The sequence below is a fragment of the Aythya ferina genome, assembly GCF_964211825.1.
Source record: "Aythya ferina genome assembly, chromosome: 9".
Taxonomy (NCBI): Eukaryota; Metazoa; Chordata; class Aves; order Anseriformes; family Anatidae; genus Aythya; species Aythya ferina.
In genome coordinates, this window is record NC_140305.1 from 13,911,283 (window position 1) to 13,930,551 (window position 19,269).

A 19,269-nucleotide genomic window follows, 5' to 3' on the forward strand; every position below is an offset into this window, starting at 1 on the left:
GCAATCCTGATATTTAAGCACTCGTCTTTGTTTCAGAGCTCTGCTGAACAGGAGCAGTTTAAATAAGACTTCAGTTTCAAGCTGTCAGCTGCCGCAGGAGGCTTAGACGTAATTGCAATGATGCCTCAACCAGCAGAATTGCAAAGGCAAAGGTATGATTTTCCAGGAGACCATGGGCTGCTTGCTGCAAAGGTGTGTATTAGGGACAGGCAGCAGCACCAGCTCTCAATTGTCATGGGACAGATCTCAGTCTGCAGTGATTAGATTTAAATTTGAGGAAGGCAAGAGGATAAAGACACAATCTTCAGAGAGAATCTTTGGGCAACTACTTCTGGTACTTCGTGTTGAGGCAAGGCAGGGGTTCTGAGCTAACTGCTGCTGTATACACGTATGTCGAATTGACCCTGATAGGCGAGGCCTCGATACATCATACAGCAAGGTGTTACATACAGGTCAGTTGTTCCTTCAAGACCGGCAGTGGTGCAGGTTGTGCTCGTTTTTGGCAATCAGCTCCTCCAGAGGTGCCTCTGTCTTTTCTCAAAGGCGACAGGCGAGAGATGGCAGTGGTTACCTCTTGCTTCTGACCTCCTTCTGGGAAGGAAGCGTTGTGAACACGCCATGTTCTCAGTTATCAGCCTACAGCTTCGTATTTCTTGGGGAACGTTTGTGTTTGGGCTGGTAGAACCTATTTTTCTGCAGGAAACTTCTGTTTCTGAAGCCTCCTTTGTTCCAAACTGGCAGAAACAAAAAAAGTCAACATTTGTACATGGTTTATTGAGGTGAAATGGTATCACACGCCCAGAGGAACAAAGCTGAGAATCGTGGCATTAATACAATGGTCATGCAACAAGAAGCTGACGTTGAGAATAACTTTGGAATATGTTGGAATGAATTGGAATGTTTTCCTTAAACTTTGTATGTTAGATTTTTTAACACAATGAAATGAAATGGGCATGTTCCTGCAAAGCATTTCAGTCCTGACAAACTATTTTCCACCTGCAAAGTCGCTTCAATTTTGCTTAACCTGGCTGCTCCTGGCTCTGGGGAAGGTAAGCATCACTTGTGTTGCCCCACGTCGTAGCTCTCCGTTCACCTCCAGTGTTTTGGACCCACCAGTGGCTGCCCAAAACACCGACTCCGGTGTCTTGTCTTCGCATCTCAGCAGAACATCCAAGGCTGCCAGCGAACCTCCTTAAGAGGGAAGCGAGGGGAGGAGAAAGCGTGTTCAGCAACCCCACCTCCTGGTTATTTCATCTTCCTTACAAGGCTAAAGCCAGCAGCTTTCCTCTGCCTCTGGGTCCCTTAAAAGCAGCAGGGCAAGCCCCAGGGCTCCCGGCGGGTGCAGGAGGGTGCGAGGCTGGGTGGCACTGCCCGCCTGGTGCCACCGCACTGTGACAGTGGCCTCGGAGCCCCGGGAGGCTGAGTGGCACTGCCTGCCTGGTGGCACGGCGCTGTGACAGTGGCCTCAGAGCATCGTCCAGGGCTCCGTGGTCCCCATCCTCCCAGCAAGCACGGATCCAAACACCAAAAGCAATCACTGAGGGGGAAAAAGCGGCACGTGAGAGGTAAATGCATTTTTGTTGTTGTGGAGACGGACAAAAGGAATGGGCTTTGTTTAGCTGGAAATTCATTAAGGCACACTGATGTCTAAAACTGGAGATTTAAAATACCTGAATAAAGGCTTTGGTCTGACTGATTTCAAAAGCTGCACTGGGTTAAAAAATCAACAGATGAATTCAAGTGACTGAAGAAATTTAAAATTTTCTCTTTAGGCATTCACACTTGGAAACTTTCTTTGGAATTTGCTTTCTGTTTCGCTCTCTCTGCTGTTTCTAAAGTATTTTGAGTAGCAATATGTATGTTCCTTCAAAAAAATAGAAAAAGAAAGAAAAGCTGCAGAATCAAAAACTGACTGTGATAAAGACCTGGTCTTCTGTTGGAGTTAAGAACTAGTAAGACCTTTGAAATGCTCCCGTACCCGTGTTCCTGCAATTCATTAGGGCCATTTCTTCAGAAACATCCAGGACCTACTGAGCTGGAATTCCTGTCTGCATCTGGTTGAGGTTACTGTAGCTGGTATTCAGGATTCTTTTTTTTTTTTTTTTCCAGTTTAATTGAAACAAGCTGAGGTTGTCTATACATTCTGTGAATTGTTTCCATGTCCTGACCATCCTGTCTCTCTGAAGTGTGATTCTAGGGCTGCTGTATCTGAAAGGGAAATGAGAAAACACATAGGTGGTGCACAACTGCAGCCCCTCTGCGGGCCACACTGCCAGTGGAAATCAGAGTAGCTGACTCTGTAGTCAGTAGTAGAAGGAAGAAGACTTGGGCACTTGTCTGTGAGATTCACTGAGACAGATCTTTTCAAAGTGCAATACTACTGACCTTAGCTTAGCTGTACAGTATAATACTCTGGCTTCTGACTTGCATCTTTGTGTGCCTAGAGGACTTACAGATGCTCTTATTCGGCAGGTAAAATGAAAGACTGGCTTTTTGAGAATAGCTGCTGGAAGCTGTGACGGATCAGGAGAGCTGTGCATTGCCACGCAGCTCCTGCAGACCCTGAGGCATCAGGTCAGCCTCCCAGCGAGTGCATGCAGAGGCGTGGGTGCAGCAGCGGAGGATGGAAGTGCTTCGCCGATCCTCAGTCTTCGCTGCAGAGGTGATGGAGGTGTTCGACAGGTCTCCCACTGACAAGGAGCTTGTGTCCCAAGCTAAGGCTCTCTGCAGAGACTACATAAATTCAAGGCTGGTTCGAGCAGGTGTCAGCTGGAGCAAACCTGAGTGCAACGCGCCGGTGCCTGGCGGGAAGCTGGCCGAGGTGTCCACCATACTGCTGCGGCTGGGTAAGTCCCCGCGGGCATGGGTGCGAAGTGAGTCCTGCATGGAGCAGTTCAGACCAGACTAAGAAGGGGCCTGTGGTTTCTGGGACTGATGAGTGCCAAGAGGCTCTCTGTGTGATGATACAGAGGCTTTTGTTCTCTGCTGTGAGCTCTGGAATTTGCTTTTGGTGATTTCCCTGCACAGCTCCTTGCATTTATTTCCTTAGTTCCTTGGGGCATCGCTCTGCACCCTGGTTCTGCAGAGCTGCATTTTCTGAGGACTTACGACAGCTAAAAGGTATGATGCAGTCCGACAAAGCCCAACAGCAAACCAATTTTATCCGCATAAGACTGTAGCTGTGTAAGAGTTTTAGTTCTTTCAGTAGTTTTTGTCAGCTTTGCATTTTAAACAGGTCTTGCGGTGTTTTCTCCAGGCCCTGGTGACTTGGCTGCCTTGACGCAACCCAGCCTGGCGTCTGGTAGAGCACTGGTGGCTCCACACCTGGGCTTCAGCAGCAGCTCACCTAACTGCAGGGCTGTTTAATTTGGGGGTAATTGCTTAGACTGCGTGCACTGGAGATTTTACAAAAGCTGCTTTCCAGTGACAGCGCGTTGACGGCATGTTTCATTTGCTGTTGTTTACCTTACTCCTTCAGCAAGACCCAGCACTCTGCTTCTTGGAGGTGGCTTCCAACATCCCTCTTTGCCTGCAGGCTGGAATATCAGTTCACATCTGGCTTGGAAGCTACCATTAGCATTTGCATCTGATTTAATTACACCAAAGTTCAAATAAGTCTGGTGAAGCAACCTTTAAGTGGGCCTAACCAACTCAGGACCAGACTGGTTTCTCCACTTTCTCCTCTTTCTTTCCGCTTCTGTTTGATGTTATCCCAAATTTCTTTTTAGGGCATAGCTGTTCTTCTTCTGTGTGGCCTTTTTATTACTATTCTTTTACAATTTTTCCTCTCCTGTGCTGACTAATACATTTTTGTTTGTGTGTTTTTCTGTCAGTCTGGTGGCCCTTTTGTCCCCCCAGTTCTTTGCCTGGGCTGGGGGCTGCTTTCAGGCAGGTCTGTGGGTGGCCAGGAGCATGCTAAAGGGCAAGCAGGTGGCAGACTGGATCCGAAGGCGTCTCCTGGGTGACTCTCCTATTACTTATTCATGTCCAGATGGAAAGATTTGGCTGATGGTCCCGGGAACTTGGCGCCTTCTCTGAACAAATCTGTTTGTGGAGAGCCATGATACCCATGCAACGAGAAGGGGAACAGTCCTTCTTGTTTGGATAACAAGTAGCTTCCACCCTGTTTGTTCAGAAACGCCACCTGCCACATGGCTGTCCCTTCCTTTTCCCTTTGTGGCCATACCTAGGGCAAGGCCATGTGGTATCTGGCTCCTACCAGGCGCTGTAGGCTGCGGCTGCTTACTGGACAGAGCAGTTTTTGCTTTGTGCTAGTGCTGAGAATCCTGTGGAGATGAAAACTCAAGGGATTTCCTACTCCTCTCGTACATGGCAAGGCAGCAGGGCCCGGTGAGCTGGCTGGTGGGCCAACAGAGGTGCTGGCCACAGGCTGTGCAGCTGCAAACTCTTGGGCAGCATCAGCTCAGTGCGGCTTAGCAACTGGCCAGTGCAATTAACTGATCATGTGTGGTAAAACCTAATTGTATGGCCAAATGAGACACCTCAGAGCCACCTGCCATACGTGGCATAGGTCTGGTTTATCTGAACTCCTCACTCCTGTGGGCAAAACCCAGACAAGTGCCTTTTCTCCTCTGAACTGAGCTCCTGCCTGTGGAAACTGCTGCTGCTGCCCTGCTTGCCCTTCCAAGATTGCTGCAGGAAAGAGAAGCACAGAAATTGCTCTGAATATCACAAATTGTGCAGCCAGTCAGTTAACAGACCCTGAAGGATGCCAGCAGTGATCCTGGGACTTCTTTGCTGCACATTTTCCTTCCCCCGCTGCTCTGTGTATTGCTGTGGGGCCGGGCTGTGTGCTTCCAACCCAAGGGGGCCCTGATCTCATCTCAGTCCTCCAGTCACTGCTTGTTAAAAGCTCTCCCAGTGGCAGGCTACCATGTGCTGATCCCAGCCTGTCCCACTCCCCATCCTCCCCGTTGGGCTCAGGGCAAGGCTTCTTGCAGCCACAGGGAAGCCTGCGAGCTCCCTTTGGGGTGAGAACAGCTGTCGAATGGTTCGTCTTATCAGGGCTGGCCACACATGTGCAGGGTTTCCTCTCGCAATCAGATTGTGTGCAACAATCCCATGGGCACAAAGGGCCGCCACAGTTCCTTTGTGGACTTCTCCAAAGCCAGGCTTTGCCCGTGCTGGGCTGAGTGCCAGTGACCGGTTCAATGAATTCAGGCTGAGCAGCTAATGCCTCTGTAGCAAGATCCTGGCTGCGGTGATGTCTTTCCTTTTCAGCTCCCACGTAGTGACATTTTCAGGGGGACCGGCTGCCCTGTGGCTGGGACAGGACACCTGGGTGCTGCAGGGGGATGGCAGGGGGCTGTGACAGCTCTCCTCTTCCCCTGGGCATGCCCATGCAGAAGGATGAGGGACATCCTTTTCAATCTAGATCGCCAAACAGGAACCTACACACACAGAGCATCAGTCCCCTGCAGTGTTTGCATCGTGTAATGCTCCCACAGCATCTTGGCCACCCTCATTAAATAGCCATGAGAGGTAACACCTTCAACCATTTCCCAGATGGGGGAAAATACAACCTGGAGCTGAAAGCACATCCTCTGTCTGTGTCAGGATCCTTGCTGCTGAGGAGCCAGGCAGGCGAAGGATCCCTTTGGAGGAGACAAGGAACTCCAGGTCGATGCTCTCTGCCTGTGGTAGCACAAAGTAGCTGAGCTGGGCTTCTCTTTGCTCACTTCATGTTGTGTGGCTCTGGGTGGATTCTTGGCTCTCATCAGCCTGCAGCATTCTTGAGTCACTCTCATAATAAGGCGTTTTTGTACAGGCTGAGAAAGGGCGTATCTCTGAAAAGCTTACGCAGGTGGACATGCCTCCTTCTCACTTCTGAAAAAAAATGGGGATGGCTTTGTTTCTCTCAGGCCTGTCTTCTGTAGTGGGGTAAAGGCAGGCACTTGCTGGGTTCTGACTTTGACAGCCAGCCTGGGAACACCATTTGTATCAGGGATGGCTGCAGCCACGACACTGGTACCACTCCCTTTAGATGTCCCAGGCATAAAGGGCATTAGGGAAGAAGGGAGGAGATGCAGGGGGGTTGCCTCTAAATCACCCTAAGAACTCTGCTGCCTGTTTAAAGCAAGGTGGAGCTGGGGCCAGGGGGACACGAGAGATGACCCCAGCGGTCATTCTGGCATGGACCTAGTGCCCTGTGCATTGACTCCTGCCTGCTTGCTTCCAGGAGATGAGCTGGAATACATTCGCCCCAATGTCTACCGGAACATCGCCCGCCAGCTGAACATCTCGCTGCACTCGGAGACAGTGGTGACAGACGCCTTCCTGGCTGTAGCCGCGCAGATTTTCACTGCAGGTACTGCACACAGATAGATACACAGACAGGGCTGGGGTGGAAAGGGCCGGGATGGGGCTGCCTCTCTCGGAGAAGGCATGTTTCTGGGATGGCCTGCAAGGTGGGGCCTGCTTTCTGAAAGAGCTGCGGGCAGTTTGGCCGCCTGCCCTGCTGTAATGATTTAATGAGGGCTCGTCCGTGCTCTGTTGTTCTGGCAGGGAAATGCCCTATTTTGTACATCCTTCTGGCAGGTTCTCATTCATTCGAGAAGCCATCTCCTGCCCTTCCTCCTGAGGAGGTGGTGTTACCTCATTGCACAGGGATGTCACTCATTCCAAGCTGCTTCGCTCACCACTGGCAGCCAGAGAAGATTCATTACATGGGAGTCTCCCTTGTTCCAGCTCATGCTGCTGCTGTTAGAGCCAGAACCATCTCATCACAAGGGAGTTCCCCTCTTCCTGGCTTTCTTTCCCTCAGCAATAGCCAGAGCTGCAATGGTGCCTGCTGCTTTCAGTTGTTGCTTCTCCTTCCTCAGAGCCAGAGACGGGACCTTGGTCCTCGTGGCTAGCTGTTCCCCACAAGCAGGTTGTCTGAGCTTCTCCATTGCCTAGGTGTGAGTGTTCTGCTTCTGTTTGCTCCTGGAGGTTACTGACAAAACCAAAACTCCACTCTGTGCTGCATTCCTGCGAGGGAGCCTTGGCCTCCCCTGAAAACAGTTTCTGCTGTACTTTCAAGCAGGCTTCCATGCTCAAAACCTTTTTATCTTCACAGTCAGCTATACATTTTTCAGAGCATAAACTGCACGGGAGCCACTGACACACCAGGGAAGCCCTGTGCTGACATCCTGGACTTCAGATCTGAAGTGTGTTGTGATGCAGAGCGCAGATCCTCTCTGGAACAGCAACAGATGGCAACAGAGATCTGAGAGGGAATGCTAAAGCCGGGCTCCTGTCAGGTTTAGCAAGGCAGATTTTCTCCCTGGATCAGGGACATAGAAACTGTGTCATAAGAAGTGGATAGATTTGTATTTTGTAGCTAGTGTAGCCCTCAATGTCCTTTCAGAGCCTTCCTGGAATGCAGGTTGCCTTTGCACTAGCCTGGCCTGGTAGGCAGTGTGGGCTCAGAAAGCAAGAGCCAGGCAAACACAGCAGGAATGTCTGAGTGTGACTGTGCTCCAAGTACAGGTGCCCTGTCCTGTCCTTTTAGAGCTGAGCTTTAATTATGCCAAGGCTTACAGAAAAAAACGGAGGTCAGGTTTGCAGGCTTGGGTGTTTGCAGTGCAGGTAAGCAGTTTATCTTCTTAGATGAGTATAGCTGACTGCATCAGCCCAAGTGACAGAGGGAATTAAGCCAGAAAGCTGAATGGGTACAGGTGGTGCAGACTGTGTGTGCTGCTGTGCTGCATAAACATGACGCTGGGGAGAAATCCCTGCTGGCTTCTGGGAGCCATGCCCTTGCCAGCATGTTTTGACAGACGCATCGAGAGCTGCGTTTTTTGCTCTTCAAGTTCCCAGCTCAGGAGTTGGGTGAAAATTTTGGGCGGTGTAAAATGTTTTTTGTTGAAAGTAAAGCTAGAAATTTTAACTCTTGGCTTTAACCATGGGGTTTTCAGGATGGTGAGAATGGGATCCAGACTCAGCCCTTTGAGGCTGGAAATACCAGAGACTTTGGGAGCATTTTAGATACAAAGACTAAAGCTCTGCAGCCAGTGCTGCCCCTCGTCTGGGGACACCGTTCTGCATAAATTGCTGGCAGATGGCTGGCTGCGCAGGAAATGGATTCAAACCTCCCTGGTGCTCTGTGTCCTCTTTCCCATATCTGCCTCATACCAACTAGCAAGAAAACTTGTGACTATGAAGCAGGGGTTCTGTGTTCAATCACTTGTATCAATTAATTATTGTAAGTTCTCTTGCTGCCGGGTGGCAGAGGGGGAATAGTTTGCTGATTTTAACATTCTTGAGTCCTAGTTGCAGTCTCAAGACTCAACATTTAATGCTAAATCCAGCAAATCAGAGTTGGCTGTGGCAGCCAGACATTCATTCCTTTTTTTTTTCATAGTTCAGAGGAAAGAGGCTCTTACCAAGCAAAGGAAACCAGAGAGCTCAAATACAGTCTGAATTTTCAAGCCAATTACCAATAGCTAAAGCATCTGACCCTGTTTTTCACTGTCCAGTTTATTAAGAAAACAGCCACAGTCTGACACTGCCAGGCCTAAACAGTCTGGAGAGTCCCATTAGTGGCATGCAATGCCTATGCAGCAAGGGAGTTGGGGATTTTGACCCTGTCTTGCTGGAGAGGTTTCAGATCTTCACACTGTACCTCTGGCAGTGCTTACGTGCTATCCCCACTGTCTACGCATCTGGACAAAGTAGAAGCTTTGGGTGGACATCTCAAGAAGGGAAGACCGAGGACATTTGGCTCCCTGGTTGATGCCTCTGCATGGGTGCTTGTGATGTAGTCAACTTAGTCAACTTTACAGCATTGTCTGTTCCACTGATCTCAAGTTTGCCTTTCCTCTGGTGTAGCACGGACAGCTCAAATCCCAGTTACAGCAAGATTAACAGCTGAGACTATAGGCAGAAAGTGAGCAGGTCACAGAGCACGGTAACGTTCAAGCTGTATTTTCCTTCCCTGTTTCTAACAAGCTGTTAGTTATCCTAGTCAAGGAGAGCCTGCCTGTGCAGAGCCTGGCACGACAGAGCCCTGACCTGTTTTGGATATGGAGGGATCTTCAGTAGCATCAGTTCACGAGTTAATTCCCTCTGAGCACACTCAGAGCCTCACTCATCTTCAGGGACAGTACAGCTGGTTCTGCCGGGTGGTCCAAAGCTGCTCTGGAGCCAGCAGGAGATTTTCCACTGACTTTAACAGGTTATGGACTGGGGCCTGGCTGAGCTGGCATTTACAATAACTGTTTAAATAAATCCCCGAAGGAAGGGGTCACTTGGTGGAAGGACAGAAGAAGAAAAGGGAGATGCGTTTTCCTTTCCTAAAGGAAACAATTTCCCAGTCAGTAAGCACTGCTAGGCATGAGGGCTCTCTAAAAGAGGTCTTGTCCTGATTTTATATGGGTGCTGGTAAGTTTTCACTCAAGAGTGCTTTGGCTGAAGTGAACCCTGTATGACGAGGAGCAGGGATGTGTGGTTAACGGGTTGTCATGAGAAAACACTTTCCCCTGCAGCATCTCACGGCTGCCACATCACTTAGGCTTTATGAGATGAGCTTCCTGCCTTGTGCACATTCCTCTTGGCATCGTTCTCTTCACCAGAGGGAAGTGTATTGTGTCTGACCATATTCTCCCAGCTGTTGAAATGTAGCACTTGATCATATTACTCTTAGGCCTGATTTGCAAGTTAGACTTTGATGCTGAGTGGAGCAAAGGGAAATTTATTTGGGTAACCTTGGATAGCATGGTGCTTGGAGACTGCACAGTCGTGTCTCATGGCTCTTCGTGCTCCCCCTGGGGCAGACAAGCTGATATGCAGTGGGAACAGTTTCAAGAGCAGTTCTTTCCTGCTAATTCATTTTCCCCTGGGCTCGCCAGTGTTTACATGCCTCCAGCTCCACGGCTGGCCTTGAGTCTGCGACGTGTATTTCTTATTTTTAAAGATTCCTTCTAAGCAGCTTTTCACATGTTCTGCATCCTTTTTTTCAACCTCTGTGGATAGAAGTTTTAGGGCGATCTCTGTTTTAATCGCTGCATTCAGGACTGCTTTTCCACTCTCTCACACACAACAGAGAGCTGCGAATCACTTGTCCCTCAGCAGCACCTGGGGACGAGCAGCCCCTGTGGATGGCAGCCTGGCTTTAGAGGAATTTGGAGCAAGACAACACTCCTTTCTCAGGCACTGGCCAGATACAACTCCACACGGTGCCACTGACAAGGCAGTCCTTGAGAGAAGAGCAAATGAAGCTGGAGTCCTGTGGGAGCGCAGTTTGGGACCTGCTGCGGGGCTGCTGGCCGCTGGAGCCCTCCTGAGGCAGGGGGTGCCTCTGTGTGAAAGGAGCGGGTGCTCCATCCGTGTGCTGAGGGGGGTTCACCTCATGCAGGCCCTTGTTGAGAAATATCAAGAATCCAAGAATTGGTCACCCTACACCAGAAATATTAATCCAAGAACTCATCACCCTACACCACTACGTAGCAACTGTGACAGAGAACACAAGAGCTGAAGGGGCTTTCCTTCTATCCTTCTTGGAAGGAGGTAGCTGGACCAACATGTCCATAGAGCAAGATGGTTTGCTGTGTATTAGGGAAATCAGAGGTCTAATATGTCTTTCTTAGGGTGTGGAAGAACTTTTTTTTTTTTTTTTTTTTTCCTGTTAGACAGTTGGGTTTAAAACAAAGTTAAAGCTACCTTTTTACTGGGGTGACCAGAGCTCCAGTCTTGGTTACTGCTGTGTAAATGTCCCGAAACCAGTGGGCTTGCTTTAGATATTTAGGAGTGAAGAGCATCAGTAAAAGCTTGGGAATAAGCTACTGGACTGTTCCCTACGATTTTGGGTAACTTCAGTTCATGTAACTCAAAATGCAAGGAGCCACATTTCTGTGGGGACACAGGATGGCAGTAAGAGGCTGACACAAAACTGGTTATAAGCCAGCTGAGATGATGGTCCGGGAGGTCATGGATGGTGACAGGTAACCTTCTAAAGCCTCTTTCTTTGGGTGGAGAGGTACTGGCCTACCTCAGGACAGCCTCTGCCTTGCTAGGAGAAACCTTCAGCCTGGTGTTTTCTCATGTGGTTTTATAGCCTCTTCCTGGCTTGTTTTGCTGGCTGTCATGGTGACACACAATGTGAGAAAGAGAGATAAATAGTGTGAATACCACACAGGCAGTGAACTTCCTGAGTGACAGCTCTGGGGAGGGGACCTGCAGAGCCGACTCAGAAAATAACATCAGAATGCAAATAACAGCCAATTTAGCTACATTAATAACTTCCTCTGATCCTGCGGATAGTGCTGGTGAAGGACAGAGGATCACAGCAGACTGACCTACTGTGGGGTTATTGTTGTTACAGTGCCTTGCAAAAGGATCTGCTGGAGATTTTGATCTTGCATCAGTCATGAGTAGAAAAATGGCTTTTTTTTTGGAACAGTAAATGGATTGTCTCCAGTCTAACAAGCCATTCCTATGACTGATGTTTGAATAGTTTCTCTGTAAAGTTTTGCACATTTTTACTAATAAAAAAGTAATTCCTAAAGGTGTTAGTGTGAGCGTCGCTTTTGAGGCATCAAGTGGAAGAACCCCAGAAATGCTTTCACACCTGCACGTATGTTAAAGAGATGTGCTCTGCTGCAGTGTGAGCAAACACAAGGACTTTCAGGCCCCATCCTAGAGAGATATTCGGGATGCCTCAGGGTCTGGGACGGCAATAAAGGAAAGAGGAAGGGTCTTTTAAATTTAAATTATATTCAAGGCTTTCTTAGCTGATAGATTGCTGAGCACATCCAGTTTCTATATCATGTGTTTAACCCCTTCTGGTGCCTAGATCTAGTGGCTAAACAACTATCTGCCTTTCCTCCCTCATACCTGTTTTCTTTCTTGTTGCAACCTCGCAAGAATGATTTTGTGTTTTCTTTAAACAACTAAAACTTCACCTGGCCTCTGTCTACATTTGGGACAGACCTTGGAAAGGCTCCGGAGGGATCTCTCACTGTAAAATACTTCCCAAAATGCTTGTCAAATACTGTATTCCAGATCATAAATTAAGGGGGGTAGTAAACTTCCCAGCAGAGCCAAAGGAAACCCACATGGTGGTGGTAGTTCTTCTCCATGCATGCAAAAGGGTTGCATTTCCAGGTCACTGGTCCTGACAAAGAGTCTGATCAGGGATTGCTGGCTGCAGTGTGTGAGCATGGAGGATTATACTCAGTGGTGCTGGAAAACTGCAAGGGAGCCCCAGGGAGGCTGGCTGGTACCCAGAGCTGGGCTTTAGTGTGTTTCTTCAGCATCAACAGGAAGATGGCTGCTGCTGGGGCAACCTCCACAGAGCGCTCGCTAATGGCAGGTCAGCCTGGCAGGAGGCTCTGCTTTAGGGAAATTAGATGACTGACAGGCACTCCCATCCCTGCACCGCTCTCAGTGGGATGGGATATGCAGTGTTAAATATTCCAGGCAGGGCACCCAAACTCTTGAAGTTGCCTGGTTGTTGTTGGAGGCTGAGAGAGGTCCCTAGCTTCTCAGAGCATCCCAACCTCCTCACCTCTGTAGCTTTGCCTCCACTTTTGTTCTTGTATCAGAGTACAACTGACTGTGTGGATGCTTATCTCTTACGTGCTTTTCCTGTCACATTGGAACAGGCTCCTCTGAGCTAGAAAGTGGCGTGCTCTGAGTGGTGTGCTCATGTGTGAAGCTGAAATACCTCTCTTTTTTTCCTAGGCATAACGTGGGGCAAGGTGGTGTCTCTCTACGCGGTGGCGGCGGGGCTGGCGGTGGACTGCGTGCGGCACGCACAGCCAGCCATGGTGCACACCATCGTCGACTGCCTGGGAGAGTTCGTCCGCAAGACCTTGGTGACATGGCTGAAAAGGCGAGGAGGCTGGGTAAGAGAGGCTGTATGGTCTTTGCTTCCACACACGCACACCAGGAAATATCCCAGTTAAAGGAAGTGAGAGTGCCCCCGCTGCAGCTTTATGCAGAAAAACATTGAGTGAGATTCTGCCACTGCCCCATGGCCACCACTGTCCTACACCTGTGCTAGGCTCCATAGAGCTCTGTCACTGCCTCCTGGTCCTGTCTGTGACAGCACCCGTTGTTCTGGTCCTCAGCCTCCTGCATGTCTGTGCTGGACTAATTCAATCCCAACCCACTGCTGTTCTGTTCCTGTCTCGAACCTGTCTGGAGCTTCCAGCCAGTTGTAGTTGGAGACTGCAAATAGGAGCCATCCTCTTGGGCAGCTGTTTTCTTGAAACTGAATAAATGAGGCCTGCCAGCTTATTTCCCATTCCACCTGCCCCACAGTTCCCAAATCAGAGATTATATACTAATGTAACTTGCCACCATGAGGAAATTTAGAGGGTTATTAAAACCTGGTAGTTCGTGCCATCCCTGACCTGGTGGTGCTCCGTGAGTAACTTCTGATGTAGCTCAAACTGTAGGGCACTTATGCTTTGAAGGGCACTGCTAACACTTATTGATAGGGCTGGGAGGGCTCTTGGCTTTCACTGGCCTGCTCTGAAACTGTGGTTGTGGCACAGTGTTGTGTTGGAGCATGGTACAAGCACCAGTTGGCTATACCCATCTGATTTCTTTGGCTCTCTCTGTACCCCATGGGAAATAAAATGCACTGCAGTGGAGCACTGGTTAAAGCAAGAGCTTTATTTAGGCGCTGTGGAATAGCCAGACACCTTTCTAGTGAGCTCCCCAGAAGCCTGAGATGAGTGGTCATCTAGGGTCAGGGTTGGAAGCTGGGCGATGTACATCTCTCTCTGGGTCTCTGTGCCAGTCTGGCAGGGATATAGACACTTATTGGAAAGATACAGCCAAAATCCCTTTGGTACTGCCTGGCAGATGCTGTCTGGAGTTAAATGTTCCCATATGACACCACAGAGCTCAGGAGACATCTTGTTCCCAAGGCATGCACTCCTTCCAGGCTGAGCTACAGTGGCACAGTCCTTCCTTCCCGAGAGGTGACATTTATTCCTGAGCTGCCAGGAAAGGGGCAAGCTCCCCACCAATCTCCGGCCCAGAGAGGGGATCTTTTTCCAAACTGAGCATTGCTCCTCTGTGCTGAGAGTTCCCAAGTGTGCCTATAGTCATCCCCATAACCTGGCTTCTGCAGGGATGAAGGCACCTGTCTGCTGGAGGGCAACTGGAAAAGTAGGCAGTGTTCTGATTTTAGATCCCTTGCATTTCCTAAGGGTCATTGCCATCTTCAATCATCCCTGCCCTTTCTAAAGCTATGTCTCTTTGAGGCCAGCTGGGCTGAGGAACTGGTTGGTTGGGCTGAAGAGGAACCATTGATTTGCATGCCCCGATTTGTTTCATTTTGCATCTGCACACATAATTGTGCTAAGATACTGCAGAGGATAACCTGAAAAAACAATTCATCAAGTATCACTGTTCCTGCATGTGAAATCCCTGCCTCAACGTCATTGGTGGGGCTTACTTTAACAGGGTACCTGCTGGGGCTGGTTGAAATGTTTTCTCTGAAACAATTTTTTCCTTTAAAAAAAAAAAAAGTTTCATTAAAATTGGAATGTTGCACAGGAATGTGTCTCCTCCTAGTCTCCAGCTAACTTGTTTCTTTGTTTTGGTAAACCATACATGTTCTTGTGAGTTAACATCTTGTTTTCATTTTTGTTTTGCGTTATTAGACTTCTAAACAAAGTGTTTTGATAGTTCCAAATGGATATTTTTGGAAAGTTTGTTGCATAGCAAACAAGGCACAAAACCCACCCCCTGACCAGAGCTGCCTCTCGCCATCTGGAGAGATAAGCCCTGTCCACTGCTAGCTGCTTGTGCCAATCATTCCTCTTCACATGGCCATTACATTTTCCTTGAAGCTATGCTGCTCGCTCTCAGGCTCTGGCTCTAGGAAAGGGAAGCCAATGTCACTGCCCCCGCTTGGACAAAATGACTGTAAAAGCTGCTGGGCTGTGCTGATTGCAGCCTTATCAACAACTTTGGGCTGCGGAAAGGAGATATTTTCCCTCTAGATACACATGGTTCCTTCAGCCCGGGGGAAGGCTCCAAATCCTTTTTCCATCATGTGCTGTGTTTCCCTGAGCGTTCCTCCTTTTGATCTAGGCACTGCGGTGTGAAATTGCCCAGCCTGGGTTCACAAATGGGCCAGATGAAACAGCTGTGTACTGGAGACCCTTTCGTTTGGCACCCGACCTAGCTGGTTGTTAGTTTGTCTTGGCCTGCAGTCCATGTTTCCCCTGTGCACAGGGCCCCTACCTCTTTTACATCAGCTCAGGAAGCATGCCAAGAGGAACCACCACACTGAGCTGTTTTGGGAAAGCCACTGCAGAGACCTTGGGAAGGTGTTTGGAAGTCCCCGCTCAGCAGTAGTTTCCCACACGCCTCCGTTCCAGGAATCCCTAGCCTCGTGATTCTGTTTTGGAGGGTGGAGAAAACCTCCACCTGCCACAGCCCAACACAAAACAAACGCAAAACTTCTTAGAAGAGACAGGAAACGTTTACCCCTGGAGGTATCATCTCTCCCTGGGGAGAGTGTGCAGCTTTGGCAGTGGCTTTAGAGTAGAACAGGAAGATTTAGCAGCTGCTATGTATGTTTTCTGAGCTTGAGACTCAAACTTTGTTCAATGAATAACTAACAGGCAAAGATCAAACTGTCACTACAACAGCTTATCAGTGCCTCACTGAAAGACCTATTTAATCAAAAAGCTTTGAAATTTCCAGTTCCAGTGCCTTATCTGGCATACTTTATTTGGATCACAATAGCCGAGGCAATTGTTAAACAGCTGAGCTATTTTGTTTATCTAAGCAAGCAGCACATGGGCTTGTAAGTGCTTCTGACTGCAGTTCCTCATGGCTAGCTGGGTGAGGACCTTGCCTTTGGCAGGCATGGCATAGCTTCAAGGGGGTTGCACTTTCGCATCCCAGTGGCTGTCACCCACCAGCTGTGCCTACCTGGTTTTGCAGAAGACGTGAGGCACTAAAGCCAGGAGCCATTCAGTTCGTGGGGAGCAATCGGCTGCACTGACATCTGGATGCACGGTCAGGCAGGCACAGGGTCCTGTCTTTCTGAGGGAAGAGGCAGCTTGGCACAGCTGTGTTTTAAATTTAACACCGTTCCAGTCCCTGATCCAGGCTGAATCCGTTCAGGCAAAGCATGGCAAGTTTGCTAAGCTGTCACTGAAAAGTTTAGGCAGACCCATTTTACTTTCCACCACGATACAGGTAAAAGACCTGTAACCGCTCGTGCCACATTGCAGCATCTTCTGCTGTACGCTGGCACGGCTGCTTGCGATGTTTGCCTGTGCTTTTATAGCTGCAGGCAGCAGCATTTCTGCACCTTGTTGTTCACCTTTGGGAACACCCCTTGCCCTGATTCGGCTTCTTCCTGTCCTTCTGTTTGTCCCGTCCATGACTGCCTGTATTCGTTCCTCCTGCAGTCTCTGCTCGTCAGGTATTTGGGACCTCGGTGTCTCCGAACACTCCCCGGAGAGCAGCAGTGTAGCGATGCAGCATGCTAGCCCCTCAGGCTTTCCTGTGAGGGAGGAACCACCGGCACTGTGGGGATGGCTGGTGAGGCTGCTGGCAGCAGACTTGGGTCTGTAGAAGGCAGAGGAATCAATGCAGCTGCATTCAGTAACTGGATACAGGGATGTGTCCCTTCAGACCCCTGCCTGCTTTCTGATTGTAGAATAAGAGAATCACAGAACGGGTTGGGTTGGGTTGGAAGGATGTGATTTTCTATCCAGATATTTTCCCTCCAGATATTTTACACCTTCTCCTCCCAATGCCTGTCGAGATCATGTCTTCATGATTCGCTGGGTTGTTGTTCTTTGTTCCTTGCAGGCCAGCTTCCATTCCTGTTAATACTTGAAACCAGCTGCCCAAACGATCTTTATATCTGGCCCATGTGTTGGGGAGGCATCTCTGCCAGCAGACACATTTCCACAAACAAAGCTTGCATTGCTTGAGATTTAAATTGCGGGTTGGCTTACTTGAATGAGTTCCAAATAAAACATTAAGGCAAGAGAAAAAGTGCAAGCAACTTGAGCTGATATTAAACAGGACAACCTCCGGGAAGCATCTTGCTTTACAGAAAAGGATGAGAGTGCTGCTATTGCCAAGGCTTTCTATCTTTTTTGAAAAGGAGAGGAAAGTTTCTTTTATTTCATTACTGAGAATGGAAAATGCTTGACAATATACCTGTAGCATTTCTTTCCCCAGGCATGGCTGAGAAGCGGACACTTTGTCTTGTTGATGTAGGATGAGGGAAGTGCCTTCCACAGAGCTCTTGAGCCTGATCTAGTAACCTGCTGTGCATAGAAGTTGTCAGGGCAAGTGGCTGTGTCTGTTCACAGCATGGCAAAGTGATGCTAAGCAGCGTGTTGGTGTGGGAGTGTCTGTTTGGTGGCTGACACAATTCTGGGCATCTCTGACGATCTCTGCTCCCTCTTCCTTAGGCAGACATCACGAAGTGTGTTGTGAATACTGATCCCAGCCTTCGCTCCCACTGGCTCGTGGCTGCTGTTTGCAGCTTTGGGCACTTCCTCAAGGCGATCTTCTTCGTGTTGCTGCCTGAGAGATGAAGCCGAGCTGCCCGCAGCAGCCCCGTGCCCCATCTCCTCCCCCACTCCAGAAGCAGTGGAAATGGCAGCCTCTGAAGAGGAGGAAGAGAAGATCCGGGACAAACAAAAGGCTTGTTCTCCTCTCCCTTCAGCTGGCAGCAGCCGACTGACCACAGTCTCCTTCTGACAGCCGCAGGAGCCTCTCTCACCATTATCCTTTCAAGAGCCTCATTTCCCTGGGTGACTCGTGGGTACGCCCCGGGCATCGCCAGTCCCTGGGCACGCTGACTGCGGCACTGTCAGACCTCTGTTCCTTACGACCGTGTTGCATGCTTATGCTAGTGCCAGGCAGAGGGGAGGAGGAAGGGGCTGATATTTGAAATGGAATAGAAATAAGAGAGGGGGAGCATCCCTCCCTCACTGCATGTGATTCTCCTCTTGGTGCCCGGACTTGCCTTGTGTCAGTTCTTGTTGTTGCACTCGTGTTTGAACGCCACCTCCTCCTTCCAGCCTGCCTCTGGCTTGTCGGGCTCTCCCCATGGCACAGTGTGCCACAGGGGATCATTCAGCAGCGGGTTCTTCATGGGATGAAACAAATGTCTGTTGTGAGGTGCTTCTCCCTCTGACGCACCTTGGAAATGGTGTTTTGTGGCTGTGTGTGGGGCAGGACCAGAGGGCATGTGATGAATTGGTAAGGGTTTTGCCCTCACCTCTCCTGCTGTGCTCACATGTAATGTTTGAAACAGGGGAGAGAGGGACAATGCTTTCAAGCAACGGCTCGGGTTTGGATTTTATAATGAAGACAAAGCTAAACGTGTGAGTAGGAAAGGCTGGGGGATGTGGTCAGAAATTACGGAAAGAGTAAGTGAGCTGCCTGATGTTGCGAAGGGGGAAAGCTGTGTCAAAAGCAACTGGTATATGTTTCTCATTTAATGTCATCGGAATTACAAATTGCAGTCTTCTTTGTGGCAAAAAAATAAAAGAAAATAGGTGGTGTTTCACTATTGCAAAGGGTATTGTATTTGTTTCCAGAGTTAAAAATTCCAAAAAAGGCCAAAACAGTGCAGAGACAAATACTTAGACCATGCTAAAAATACTCCAGCTTTTTTCCCTAGTAGAATGTGTTAATGTGTTAAAACTACAACTTCCCTGGTTCCTGCTTGGAACTTAACCCGTGTTGCTCCCCTGTCACATCTCCTGCCATGGGAGGCACCCTGCTCAGTGCCTTGCTCCCAGGAGCACGGCCTCTCAGAAGAACACTGCTCTGCATGCACAACACGGGGCATTATATGAGTATTTGCTGTTATTTATTTATTTTTTTCCTGATTTCCCTCCCCATGCCCTGCATTTGGAGGGAATTCACAGTTTTCTTCCAGAAATTATGAATGAGCAAGGCATTTACTTGTCAGGACGGATCCCTGTGAGCAGTGCCGTGCTCTGACCAACAGAGCTGCCAGCTGAGGTGTGTGGGTGTTCACGGCATTGCGCAGTGCTGCCTTTTACTGGTCTAGACATTTCTTTTTACTGCTCTAGCCTTTTCTTTTCACTGCTCCAGCCTTTTGCACATGTGCTGCTCCCCTGACAACACGAGTACGAAGCTTTGCCTGTTTCACTGCGCCCGTAGTGAAGAGTGCTTTACCAGCTCACTTCACTGCTACTTTTTCAATAGTAAAGTAATCCTGATGCAGGGAAACCCCAAGAAGATAACGTGGTTATTTTGGCCATGCTACTGAAATCTGGGGTGGGTTCTGGTGGA

At 49.1% G+C, this 19,269-nt stretch overlaps 1 protein-coding gene across 2 annotated transcripts; it reads left to right on the forward strand.

Moving 5' to 3' along the window:
• Positions 1-1,243: 1,243 nt before the first annotated feature.
• BOK (BCL2 family apoptosis regulator BOK) lies at positions 1,244-18,524 on the forward strand. Of its 2 annotated transcripts, none has more exons than XM_084529748.1 (5): positions 1,244-1,565; positions 2,473-2,846; positions 6,200-6,328; positions 12,685-12,848; positions 17,409-18,524. In XM_084529748.1, exons 2-5 carry the CDS (start codon positions 2,624-2,626, stop codon positions 17,532-17,534), a joined length of 642 nt encoding a protein of 213 aa, XP_084385874.1. In that variant the 5' UTR covers positions 1,244-1,565; positions 2,473-2,623; the 3' UTR covers positions 17,535-18,524. The 2 variants fall into 2 exon arrangements, with proteins under 2 accessions (XP_084385874.1, XP_084385875.1); XM_084529749.1 differs by having other exon boundaries at positions 17,413-18,524.
• The last annotated feature ends 745 nt before the right edge of the window (positions 18,525-19,269 follow it).